Genomic DNA, 12,900 nt, shown 5'->3' on the forward strand with positions numbered 1-12,900 from the left:
TGGTGTTTGAGGCACACTGTCTCTTTCTTGGACACAGAGCAGACCATGCCAGTCACATGTCACTGACCTGGAGGTTTTGAGATAGTTCACAGGCACTGAAATACAGGTAGTTACAGCTACAGAACAAGTTTAAGGTACCAGTTAAACCCCAAAGGATCATGTTCTGTTAAAGGGAAGCCTTGTTTAGGAGGTGGTGACAGATATTGTGGATCTGCTGCGGAGGCCAACCTTTCTAGACGCCTAGTAGCATATAGGAAGTCCGTGTTGGCTGTAACTTTGCAGAAAATCTGGCTTCATCAAAGTTATTGCTACCTATACAGATGTTTACTTATGACCAAGCACCCTAAAATATATTCTAATTGCCAAACTTTATTGGTTTTGAGAGAGACATGCTGCCCCGCGTCATGGTAATTTTCAATGTTAGACTTGTTCATAAAGCAAACGTTTAACATGAATTCTTATAGACTTGTAAGAAGTGCCACAAGGAGCTGGGCAGCTGGGCTTCTAAGCTAGTGCCGAGTATTAGACCAGGGACCGTCAGTGCTGAGGGATCTGCGAGTGAGAAGCAAAGACACTGTAAAAGTTGGGTCTTGGTTTTCCTGGAGAATCATGATGATTTGGCATTAATTACATGCCGTAACTGCATGATTGATTAGCAAATTTAATTCACGATTAATTGTAGAATAGAAGAATACTTAGTCTTGTTGAAGTATATTCTCTTCGCTTGATCTTGTTTTTTGGATCAGACTCCAACAGCTGCCATATGCATGCAGCTGCTGCTCAATAATATTTTTTCCTTCAAATTCTGAAGGGTGTTGTGTTTTTTTTGTGGTAACCTCAATGATATGCTAATTACTAATACCAGAGAGTTGATCCCTTGTGCTTTAAGTACGTTATTACTGATTCCTACCATTGGTTATGAAGTATAAAACTCATGTGGCTTGTGTGACAGGAAAGGTTTGTGAGAAGATGTGGATCCAGCTGATATGTTGAGCAGTAGCTGGCAGGCTAAAGTATATCAACCCATAATGAATATGGGAATATGCAAAGATATCATGATCCAAATCCTGTGGTATGCAACCTCTTCCTGAGATTGATCAGGAACTAATTAGAAGTATAAAAATCAAGAAGCTATTCCATTAAGGACATAGTATATGTGTACATGTTGTTTATTTTTTAAGAATTTTGTAGACCATTTATTATTCAATGGATGTACAAGGTATGAATGAACATTTCTGAATGTTTATTCAATGAATGAGCAAATCTGAAGTCCTCAGTGAAATAATTTAGCATCCCTTTGGGAATTTAGTATAGTGTCTATGGAAGGAATCATATATGGCATAAATGACTGTTTATGGAAGACCTTAAAACAGAGGATTAAAAGGAATTTATCATAGAATAAATTATTTTTATAGCTTGCATTTTCATGTTACAGGACTGGCAAATTCTAATCAAAATTGCCTTTATTTAGAGCTCTGTTTTGCTGGTGAGACAATAAAGCCCCGCCTTGGTTTGGTTGAGGGGGATTTATCATTCTTTGTTCAAATGGGTTGCATTACAAGATGTTTTATATATTTGTGGATCTCCTGTGTAATTTAAACAGTATTTTTATAATTACTGACATACTAATGTGAAGTAGTAATTGAAAATGCCTTAAGATACAAACCATGAAACAAGTACAAAAACATTTAAATAAGCCTTAAATTGCTACTTTTTAAAACTTAAAGTGAGGAATCATGATCATGTTTCTTGCTAATTGTTTTAGCTTTTATTCAAAGTAAATGATGTACTGAATTTTGACCTCTAACAAATGCTGGGTTCAGACCAGCATTTGAGTCATAAATTAAATGAGTTAAGTGGTCTCTTTCTTCTTTCCAGTGGATATTTTCCCATGTTGCGGTTTCATCACAAATGGCAGTTTTGGTTTAAATATTCCACTCTTAAAATAACAAGAATAATGCAGGTCACTGTTAAGTCATTGTTCCCAGTTGCCATATATTTAACTTGAACTGCTTTGCATGATGTGAAACTATCATACTTTATAATATATAATGACTTTGAATGTAGATATTTTCCATATTAAAACTTCTGATATTTAACAGATTTAAAAAAAAAATAATCATCTGGTATTAAAGTCAGGTCAATTTTATTTAGAATTGCCTGTGATTTTGCTACACCCATCCCTCAGCATATTGGGCCAAACACGCAGCAGTAGAACCTGGTTATTCCTTTTCTCCACAGCTGAAAAATTGTGGACAGTCCACACTGCATTTTGTAGCTCCAAAGAAGCCATGAGAATGTGGGATATTTTTTTTAGTGTTTTATTCATTTGATGCACAAATTTTGACTTCACAATCAGATCTATCTCTCATATCAGTGCTTCTGTTGTTCACCAAGACTTAATAGAAAGTTTCCTGGGGTTTCAGCTAACATAGCTTTATTTTTGTCGTGCACAACAAGTGATGAAGGACTCTGTCTTTGATTTTTGTGTTCTGTGCAAGGTAAAAGGAGAAAGCAGCAGTGCTAAAGGTCTGACAGAAGTCTACCTACACAAAAAGATTAAATGGGATTTAATTTAAAGTCAGAGAGTGATGGTAGTGATTATAGGGGGTACTACAGCCCCCCTTTAAAAATTGTTCATCCGATACTATGATCTCTTCTTAGAGTTCTTTTTTATAGTAATTTGGATGCTACTTTTATTATATTTTGTACTGTAACTACTTTACACTGTTACTGCATTTTTATTTTCATAACAACACGGGGCCTGTAATTCTGGGTACGTTTTCTGGTTGAGTGAAAATCAAATGGACCCCTTCACAGGTAAAACAATACCACTTTAACAAAGTCTGGGCATGTATGAAAACAGCAATGAAAGAATCATCATTACATTTCTTTTCATATGATTTCTAGAAAGTGATCTCTGTAGAGTGACTTTCCCCAGAAGGGAAGTCCTGCTCCTCACTTTGTTCCCAGCCTTTTAAGTTGCAGAATATTACCTCTGTGTGATCTGTTGCTTGTGGGACAGAAACACTGGAGCAAAGTATGGCTAAATGCTTTAAATTATTTCCCTGCTGTGAAGCTTCTGCCACGTTTCCTCCTGCATTGTGTCATGGAGTCATAGCATCATTTAGGTTGGAAAAGATCTTTAAGATCACTGAGTCCAGTTGTTAACCTAGCAATGCCAGGTCATATTGACCTGTAATCACTAGGTTAGGAGGGACAAATGACAAAGATCCCATCACAGTAAAATGCTCAATAAATAAAAACCAGGTATATAGAATTTGAATACATAGGATTTTTTGATGGTTTTGTTTGGTTTTTACTTTATGAAAGTATCCGTCTCCAAAAAATATATCTAAGGAAATAAAAATGCTAAGTCACTTATAGGTGACTCAAGGAACCGATTTCTGAGGGAAAGAAATTTACAGTTTAAGAATAAATATAAAATTTCAGGGAAAAAAATGTCATTCCTTTTTGCTGAAGTTAACATTATAGCTGATTGTGCAAATTAAGTATTAATTCAGTATATCAGTGTAATTATGTTTTTAAAATTTCCTCATAGTTTAGTTAACATTTGTTCGCACCCCTCTACCCTTTTTCTATTTCCATTTTATAGGCCCTGAACTTCTGTTTCTAATCAAATTACAATGAGCAGAAATTCTTAAAATACTGACAATTGCTCTGAAAGAACTAACCAGTTTCACAGATTCAAAAGTACTTAATGGTCTGAATTAGCATATGAATTTTTGTCTCTTTTGCTTTCATGCTTTGTTCCAGCAATGTAAGGAATATCTATGGCAGAGTAAAGAAAAGCATCCTATTTCTCTGACTCTAGTCCAGCCCCATAAATGTTTTAGCATGTGAACACAAGGAATAATTTTATTTCCAAATAATCCAGCTCTCAAAAGACCTACAACACCATTCTTGAAATGCAAATGGGCAAGTTGGAGAGATGAAGAAGCACAGGAAGGCATGTAAAAATCTGATTAAGTGATGTCTTTCATCTTTGACTGACCTAATCTATTCTTGATACCCTGTCTTGATTGTTTGATACTTAGCTAATTTTAGTTGAAATTTACTGACACACAAGTATTTTAATTTATGTCCACAAAGCTAAAGTTGGATTTAGTCTTCATAAATAAATAACCTACTAGCTAGTTACAGTAACACAAAACAATACTGATAAATTTCCCTGGCCTTTGGAAATCTATGCTGAACATTTTGAGTACCTACTGTATTTGTGCATAATTTTACAGTAACACTCATGGAATTATGAGTTTGGTCCTAGAAGCCTAAGATGTGTAACTTTGAAGCCAGTGTTCAAATTTAAACCTGTGTTTGAATTCAGAATACCTTTAAAAATTCAATGAAAATCTATTGATGTTGTTTTACAAAAGCCTATTACTTTCTGACAAAAGTAGTAAATTGACCTTAGTTAATCCTTTGTTAAATTTTATTTCAAAAATTAAAACAGTATTTGACTGAGGACATAGACTCAGCTTTCTTAAATCAAGTCTATGCTTTTAAACTAAAACTCTTTATTGCCAAACTGCAAAGGGAGTGAGAATAAGGAACATTAAGGATTGATTTGGCTTAAATTAGGTTTATTTGTACCTCAGTGGCGTCTTAGCAACCTGTGGAATTGTGATGTAGTGTTAGTTTCTCTCAAGAGACTGAAAGATAATGCTTAGAAATTCATGATATCAGGAGCACGGCTAAGGAAAACAAAATCAGTGGCATGGCATTTTAAATATATAGTTAATATTTTGTAGTACGTACTGGTAAAAGGCTCTAGGCTGAGCTTATAACACTCAGAGATTATTTTTAAATGATGACTTTAGAGTGAGAAGGGCAAAGGAAATAAAGCTTACAGGGTCAGGGTTTTATGTGCAGAAGTAATTTGATGGTTGTAAGTTGGTTTCCTTAAAGTAAAAAGAAAAAAATAATTCTCTTGACCGGATTAACTTTCAGCTCCTCCTTTATAGCTTTAATAATGGTTATGTACTCTCTTTAGCTATTTCAGCAATTAAAGATACCTGATATATGTTGTTTTTATTTTCTTCCAATATACTTCACTTCTGTGGTTCAACAGTTTGTAAATGGAACGTGGGGTGTGATACAAGCGCTGTTGGACCGCAATCTTGTCTGCTCTGTTCTGCTTGGGAAAAACTGACATTAACAGTTAAAAGAGAATGATGACATGGGCTGTGTCAGAAAACCAGCATGGCACATTGTCCAGTCCTACTGTAAAGAGACAAAATCCTGGAAGTGCTGAACTACCACTTTGTTATCTACCTTTTGCAGCTCGGAAAGTGAATCTGGCTCACAAAGCACGTGCGATCAGCTTGTAACCCCCACGGCATTAGCAGCCTGTACCAGGGTTGACTCCTGTTTTACTCCTTGGTTTGTGCCATCACTAAGCGTGTTGATCCAGTTTACGTATTTGGAAATCCATCTCTGCCATCATCTTGATCAACTAGGCACAGGTATGTACTCCTTTATGTAAAATAATAAAAGCATATAGTTCATACGTGCTGCTTGATAATAACTGGTTTGCTGTCCATAGTCTGCTTTCCTCATTCAAACATGCATTCCTGAAATAAATTATCACCAACTGCCACTGGTGGTACAGACCTCAAGGTAAAACTGATGACTTCTGTGCACTGAGAAAGTACATATGGCAGGCAGTGGGGCTGGTTGATCATTCCCTTTCCTCCCTCCGGAATGGGTAACTGTAGAAGCCGTCTGTTTTTCGTAGTCTGATTAGTGACAGCAGGTGCCCCTTCAGTTTTGAGCCATCTTGGTGAATGAATTTGATCTTTTAAATTTTCCGGCATATTAACAGTATTATTAAAATATTTGAAGATTTTGCAACTGCCTTAAGTAAGAATTCCTTGAAAGAGCTCAGAGAACCTTAGATTTAACTGTTATATCAATTATGGTCACTTTTGGAGCTACATCTGGTTTTGTTCAGTGCTCTCTGTCATTGCATTAATGGCAGATACATTCCAAGAGGTCTTTAGATTATTGTCTGATTTTTCAAATGCCAGGAATGCTTTACATGGAAGATGAGCAAATATCCTTGATAATTTTGACAGGGGCAGCTTTCTTTGTGAGTAGTTTTTCTGTTTCTGCAAGTATAATATATGCATTATCAAATCATACTAAGACTGATGCTCAGCATCTAGCAGTTAATTTCTTGTCTATCTGCTACCTCTATCAGTACATAATCTTCCTCCCTATTACACTCAATTCCAGATGCTCAATCTTTAAAATTACATGTACTGGAAAGAGCAAATATCAGATTAAAATCAAACCCAGCTGTTTCATTTTTCAACAGCAACTGAGTTTGTGCTGATGCTGCTGTTGTTCTTCTGTGGGTCACCTAAAGACCTTAAATTTTGGGGCTCCATTGTGCTGTTATATGCAAAAGAAGCAGAAATCTTGCTGTATCCATTATGCTTTTGTAGAATAATAGGACTTGATCTTGGAAAGTGATGAGTATTTTGGTTCCAAATCTGTAGATCACTTGAGCATATGCTAATTTTAAGCATGTGAGTAGTTCCAGCAACGTAAATAATAACATCAGTGGAAATACTCACATGCTTAATATTACACAAGTGGTGTACGTGCCTTGCAGTGTCTCAGTGCCACACGGCTCAGCACTTTGCAGGACTGAGACTTCAGTGAATGCGATAAAATCTATTTTGTGATATATTTCTCATGATGTAGGCTTGGGATACTGTTTTGTTTAATTTCTGTACTATGGGGTAATGTGTCATATCTCAGTGGGTTTGTGGTGTTGAACTCTCTGTAGTTGCAGCAAAGACTATTTTCATTGTGTGAAGCCTGTTAGCCTGCACAGTCACATGTCAGCAAATATTATATTGCTAATTTTTATTGTATTTGCAATGTGTTACGTGTGAAATATAATATACATCTACTAGAGCAAAAATTCTCACAGAAATATGGTCTCCACCCCAAACAGGCAGTAATCTGAAGTATTGTGCAGTTTGTAGATAAAGCAGTTTGGGTGGCTCATCTATTTATGATGAGAAGATTTTTGTTTGCAGACACTTTCTGTTTGCGACTGCTATTAATTACAGTTCTAGTTTACATCTAATAAACAGTGTGAACAGGATTCATTTCAGATTTCAGAAATGTCGACTCTTAGGAATTTTACTTGTTTTCATCATATGTACAAGCAGTCGAAACACAATTTACATAAGCATCCAGAATGTGGCAGTGGTGATGTTCTAGTCTTGTTTGTTCTTTTACTTTTCAGCACTGCCAAAGTTTCTTCAGCCATTTTTACCTGATAAGAACATGCCATCTGATCTAGAATACATGATCATTTCCTTTGATGAGCCTCATATATATCTTCGTCAGTGGAGTGATGAGTCGATGTTCCAGGAGATCCAGTTTTCAAGTAAAGCCCACTGTAAACTTCTGGAGTGCCGAAACGTGACTATGCAGAGTGTTGTGAAACCTTTCAAAGTCTGGGGGCAGGTTGCTGTTTCCAGCAGCACAGCAGGAAGGCTATTGGACTGCACGATAATGGTGGACCCCATTTTCATCAACTTTGGCCAATATGCACTTCATTCTCTAAATATGGCAATTCAAGCTTGGCAGCAGGTATGCAAATACAGCAGTGAGAAAAAATGTAGCTGTTGTGATACATTTAATAGCAAATTAGAATACCAACTGCATTGATTAAAATATTCCAAGATGTAAAAGCTTTAATTTACACTAAAAGGCTTTTTTTTTACTAATGAGTGTTAATTCCGTGATATCAATGAAAATTAGGATTAGGTAGATGTAGCCTGAACTGCTTGAGTCTCAATGAAGCTGCATGGATTCAGATCAGAATAATGAGAATCTTGGTCTCGAAATACATGCTCTTCCATTAATTTGTGAAAAAGGTGAGTGATGCACGATATGTAAGCACAGCTCAGTCTGAGCGGTAGAGCATATTGTTTCCAGCTACTACGTCTACCCTTATTGAAGTTCAACACTAGTTTTGCATTACATTCTGCACAGGCAGCATTAGTGGCCAAAGCCAGTCCCAGCGTAAGGAACCTTGCTTCTGCAGTGACCCCTTGAAGGCCTGTAATTCCCTTACTCCACTATAGCCTTGAAATCAAATCATTCTCTTCATCTGCCTGAAGAACTATGTGGAGCCTGGGAATTAATTACCTATATGGCACTACAATAACAAAGCCCCCAAAAAAGGATAAAACATCTGTTTTATATCAAAAAAATCTTTTTTAAGGGCATTCCATGGTTTTCTTGTTGCAAAAGGACATTCATAAAACAAGATCTAGTGTGATTTAAATCTTTACAGCTGGCTCAAATATCAATGTGAACAAAAATCTTTGTAGCTCCAATTTCTGGTTTTTGTCATATTTTGAACAATGCTTTTAATAAAAAACAAACATAGAAAGTATAAGAGAGTCCTTGGTAGGCTGTTGAAATCCAAAATATTTCTGACTTTGTACTAGTCCCTCATCTAAGACATGTGTGGCAACTACTGCAAAATGGCCTTCAGAAAGGTCAGTTTCCTCTTAGGATGGAAAAAAAAAAGATCTCTCAGACCTAGCTATACATATAAATAAAATATGGTGCATAAATATTTAAGTGTGTTAAACCACATCACAGTGTGAATGACTGACTGACTACTCTGTGCCTTGAAGGAATATTCTGAGTTGAAAAAATGGAATTGTATATTTGATTAAGTAGAGCCATATGTCATGTGGTATATTGCTGACAGGTACATTCTATGAATAGTTGGTACTGATTTATACATGGATTTGGCAATGTTAACATGAGCCACAGGAGGATATACTTCTGTAATTGTTGCTGTAATTTTCTCGTTTCCTCTCATGTCAAGGGTACTTGCCACCATGTTCTGATGTGGTGGGTATCTAGCCCGGAGTACTCGAGATTAAAAACTTGCATCGCTTTGAAATTATGGAACAGTTAACACACAAGTGGGTTCAAAATGGCTTATTAAATTAATTATTACCAAGATGTTTTGTATGTGGCTTTACCTCCAGACTGGGGGGATGGCATGCACTGCGCAGAGTGGGACTGAATTTCCCAGTTGTAAGCATTGTTTGATGTTTGCTGTTTACATAAAATACAGTATAAATACTACCAACTAGAAGCACAAATTTAATAAACAGGAAAGGTTATTTGAATTCTCCACATACTTTTAACTGGATTAATATCTGAAACAAGTGATGTTGTAGTCAGTGGACAGACAGATGAAGCATGAAACAATTTGACCCCGCACCTTTAGGTCAAGAGTTCAGGATTAACAGAAGCCCCTGTCAGTGTCTTTGTTTCCTAGATATGGACTGATTATATTTTTTTGTTGTTTAAGTAACGATGAACATTTTGAAAGTAGATTAAGCCTGAAAAGCGCCAGGCATACAACTTGCTTTATACTTGTAAATCACATGCTGGAAATCTGAGAGGATTAGCACTTTTTAAAAATAGTTTCCCCTTTTGACATATTTCACTGTCTAATCTGAAATCCCTGTTTAAATACAAGCAGTAACAGGCTAATGCACATCTAAATGCAAAGCTAAAGTAATGGTTCTAATAATCAAATAACTAGGCAAGAAACTTCAAGATTGTTATTAATTTAGTTTTATTATTTAATAATAACAACACACAGAGTATCAAGTGAGATAGAAAATGCTTGTCTCCTGTGAATATATGTGGATGTGGGGTGGTTCTTTTACCCTTTATTTTAATATTTAAGCCTTCACAAATTGTTTTATAGTGTTAGTGGTTTGTGATAGCTAGAGACACGGGGTCAGCTGAGAAAATAGCTCTCCAGGTGTGGTAGTAAGTGAGTATTCCTGGGAAAAAAAAACCCTATTCTTGTGGTCTTGCACTGTAAATGTTTTCCTAAGCCCCTCAAAAGTTATAAAAGCTCCTGTTTTATATGATTAGAACTATTTTTCCTCAAGGTCTGTATAGTGCTTAACCCTTCTGTTGACAGTTGCATAAGTTTTCTTAATGAGCTGAGATCAGTCAAAATGACATCCGTGATCTCAGTAGTTTCCCCATAAGCACAGAGAACAAAGGAAGAGGGTACAGAAAATTTGCTTGTAGCTTCAGTTTAACTTCCTAGCTGAAAGTGTTCAGGATACTGCCATGAGAATGAAGTTTAAGCAATAAGAAGGAAAATGTTCTTTCCTCTTAAAGAAATTGCTAAAGGCTTTCTATCCAACAAACATTAGTAAGAACTGGAGACAGTGAGTGTGTATGTGCGTGTGAGAGGGAGAGTGGAGGAAGACTTGCACAGGTCTTCAGTAGCTTGTGAAGAACACAGAAAATAACTTTATGCATGTAAAGAGGCCTAGACTTTTACGGCATTTTTTCCAGATCCAGAAATGCTTTGAAATCGCTGTGAGCTGAGACTTGAGCAGAAAGCCCTGAGACAGGGAAAGCCTGGTAACTTGTATTATGGAGGATGTTTTTCTCCACTCTGAATAGAATTCACGAAATATTTGAAAGCCTAATAAAGGAGAGACACTTTCCAGGCCTCTGTGAGAGAAAAGAACAGCTGAAAAATGATCTAAAGAGGGGCAGGAAATTGTCCCCCAGGAACTGACCCTAATCTGTACCTGATTCAGGCTGTTGATCTTTTGCTGATTCTGTTGATTTGCTGTTTTTAATTCACAGAGGGATTTTTTTTCCTAATCCACACTTAGGTGTTCCTGGAGTCATCATTCAGCCCTTCAGCATCATTGCCACACAAATGGTGCAGTTCTATTTGTTTTTGTTATGTCTGGTTTCTTTACACTCTCTTTTATCAATCAAGGTTCCCTCACTCTTTACTTTTGCTGATTTTTTTTTCTTTTGGGTCCCTTTCTGCTCACTCTAGAAGTTTCTGTCAGACTTCAGAAGTGATTTGGGATCCAGTCCCCTGTGATGGGTGCAGGGACCTTCTGCAGCTCCCCAGGAACTGGGAAGCGTGGATTGTACTCTGTCTGGGAAAATTATCCCGCATTTAGTGCAAGGAGAATTAAGAGTTGCCTAGAACCCTGCCTGTACAGTGTGTGGTTGCCGTGATGAGCTAAAGCATCCCCAGGCTTCCCTGATGACCCTTTAAAAGGTCAACTGTCATTATCAAGACTTTAGGCATCAGTAGGAGTCTCTTAAGCCTGGCAGCATAGAGCAATGCCTTATTATGTGAATCTTGCTGTTTCCTTGGTTAAAACTTTGGAACTCTTGTAGAATCGAGCTTAAAATATCTCCTTTGCCTAACTTTGAGAAGCATCGATGTTAAAAGCAGTAGATTTTAGTAGCAAATCTAGCATTTAAGACTGATGATTAATGGCAGTCATTCGTCAGCACCAAAATGTGTGCAAGTCTATTAGTAATCCCTGATGGGATAACATTCCCCCAGTACAATTTAGGAGTTCTGTGCATGCCAAAAATTGCTAGATTCTCTTTTCCTTCTGGAAAGTGCAAGAACCTACAGTTTGTGTTAACATACTTGAGACTAAATTAGTTAGGTGAAAAGAAGGAAGTTCATCATCTGGTGTTGTTCTTCCAATCTCTGTGTAATCAGCAAGAAAATGTTTTGGAATTAAAAAAAAATAAATTAATCCTAGGTTTGACTACAACAGCACACCAAGCTCTGTGGATAGTAAATCCTCCCTTTTAAATAGAACACTTTGCAAAGCTGTAGCAGGAAAATATATATATATTTGTGGTAGACTTATGGGTATGTGGGTATGGCAGCTTGACAGTAAAAAGTCATAGATCCACCAGTAGAAAATGCCAAAACAAACTCTGTGCTCTGAAGTGGCACTGTAAATGTCAGCCTTTAGCATACCCAGATCTGCTACTGGATATGATACAGACATACTGCTCTGTAACAAATTTTACTGCTTTGAAATAGTGAGATTTTGGTTATGCTCACCTGACTCTTGTTTTACAGGAGATAGATGCTGAAGAATTCATGAGATTTGGAGAGAAGCTTTAGTCTAAATATTTTCATGCTTAAATACTCCTAATTTTTTGCAGAAACACTCCCAGCCAACCATTCTGACGTTCAGTCACAAAAGGAGTCACAACTTGCCTTTAGACGTGCACCGTTTAGGTTCTTCTGAAATTAATAACAGTAGTTAATATGCATTCAAGGATACTAATTTTATACCTTGCACACTTCACCCAGCAGTGTGCTATAAGCAATGTACCAAACTGTTGTTTCATGGATAAACAAGGATCCATAGCAATCTATGAGGAAATACTTTCTCGCTTTTGTTTGATCTCTGAATTTTTTCAGGCTTCCAGGCAAATTGTTATCAAAGAACTTGAGACCCATGTGATCGCAGACAGAGGAGGTGTTAGCTTCGTTATGTCTGTTTAAAAGGTCCACTGAGAGCAAGGAGGGGAAACAGAACCAGTTCTCAAAGACCATGGAGGTCCCATAAGTTAAGAGAAAATGTCATGGGAAGAAAGGATGAGGACAGAGCAGCTGGGTTATATTGTGGAGAGAAAGGAACCAACTAACAATAAAGCATTGTCAAAAGTGTGCACTAGGAAAGATGGGTCAAAAAGAAGTAACAAAAAGCCCAGGAAAATGAGTTCTTTGTGTTATAACCATTAAATTTCATGAAAACTGTCCAAATATTGCTTTCTTGGGGTGATTATTATGATTACTAGGTAGCTTCTTTTAAGTGAAATGTGCCAGCCTAGTAGTTACTAGGACAGAAATATATGAGAGGTGATCTCCAGATCAAGTTGTCGGTCACACTTTGACCTCTCCAGCCTAGAGGATTATAGTTGGTGCCTTCAGAGGCAGATGACCTGTAGCTCTGGTAATTTTTGTGACCGTCATATAGTCTTATTGTGTCAACAGTGTGACAAGCAGAC

General features: G+C 36.9%; 1 protein-coding gene across 1 annotated transcript in view; it reads left to right on the forward strand.

The window, feature by feature from the left end:
- LOC104280347 (vacuolar protein sorting-associated protein 13B-like) overlaps positions 1 to 12,900 on the forward strand; it is a gene marked incomplete at its 5' end in the record, with an annotated part of 79,718 nt that overhangs the window by 19,659 nt on the left and 47,159 nt on the right. Inside the window, 2 exon segments of the mRNA XM_009877967.1 lie at positions 5,305 to 5,486; positions 7,286 to 7,635. Of these exon segments, the coding sequence (XP_009876269.1) occupies positions 5,305 to 5,486; positions 7,286 to 7,635 (532 nt within the window).

This window comes from Apaloderma vittatum, unplaced genomic scaffold (assembly GCF_000703405.1).
Source record: "Apaloderma vittatum isolate BGI_N311 unplaced genomic scaffold, ASM70340v1 scaffold3961, whole genome shotgun sequence".
NCBI classification, from domain to species: Eukaryota; Metazoa; Chordata; class Aves; order Trogoniformes; family Trogonidae; genus Apaloderma; species Apaloderma vittatum.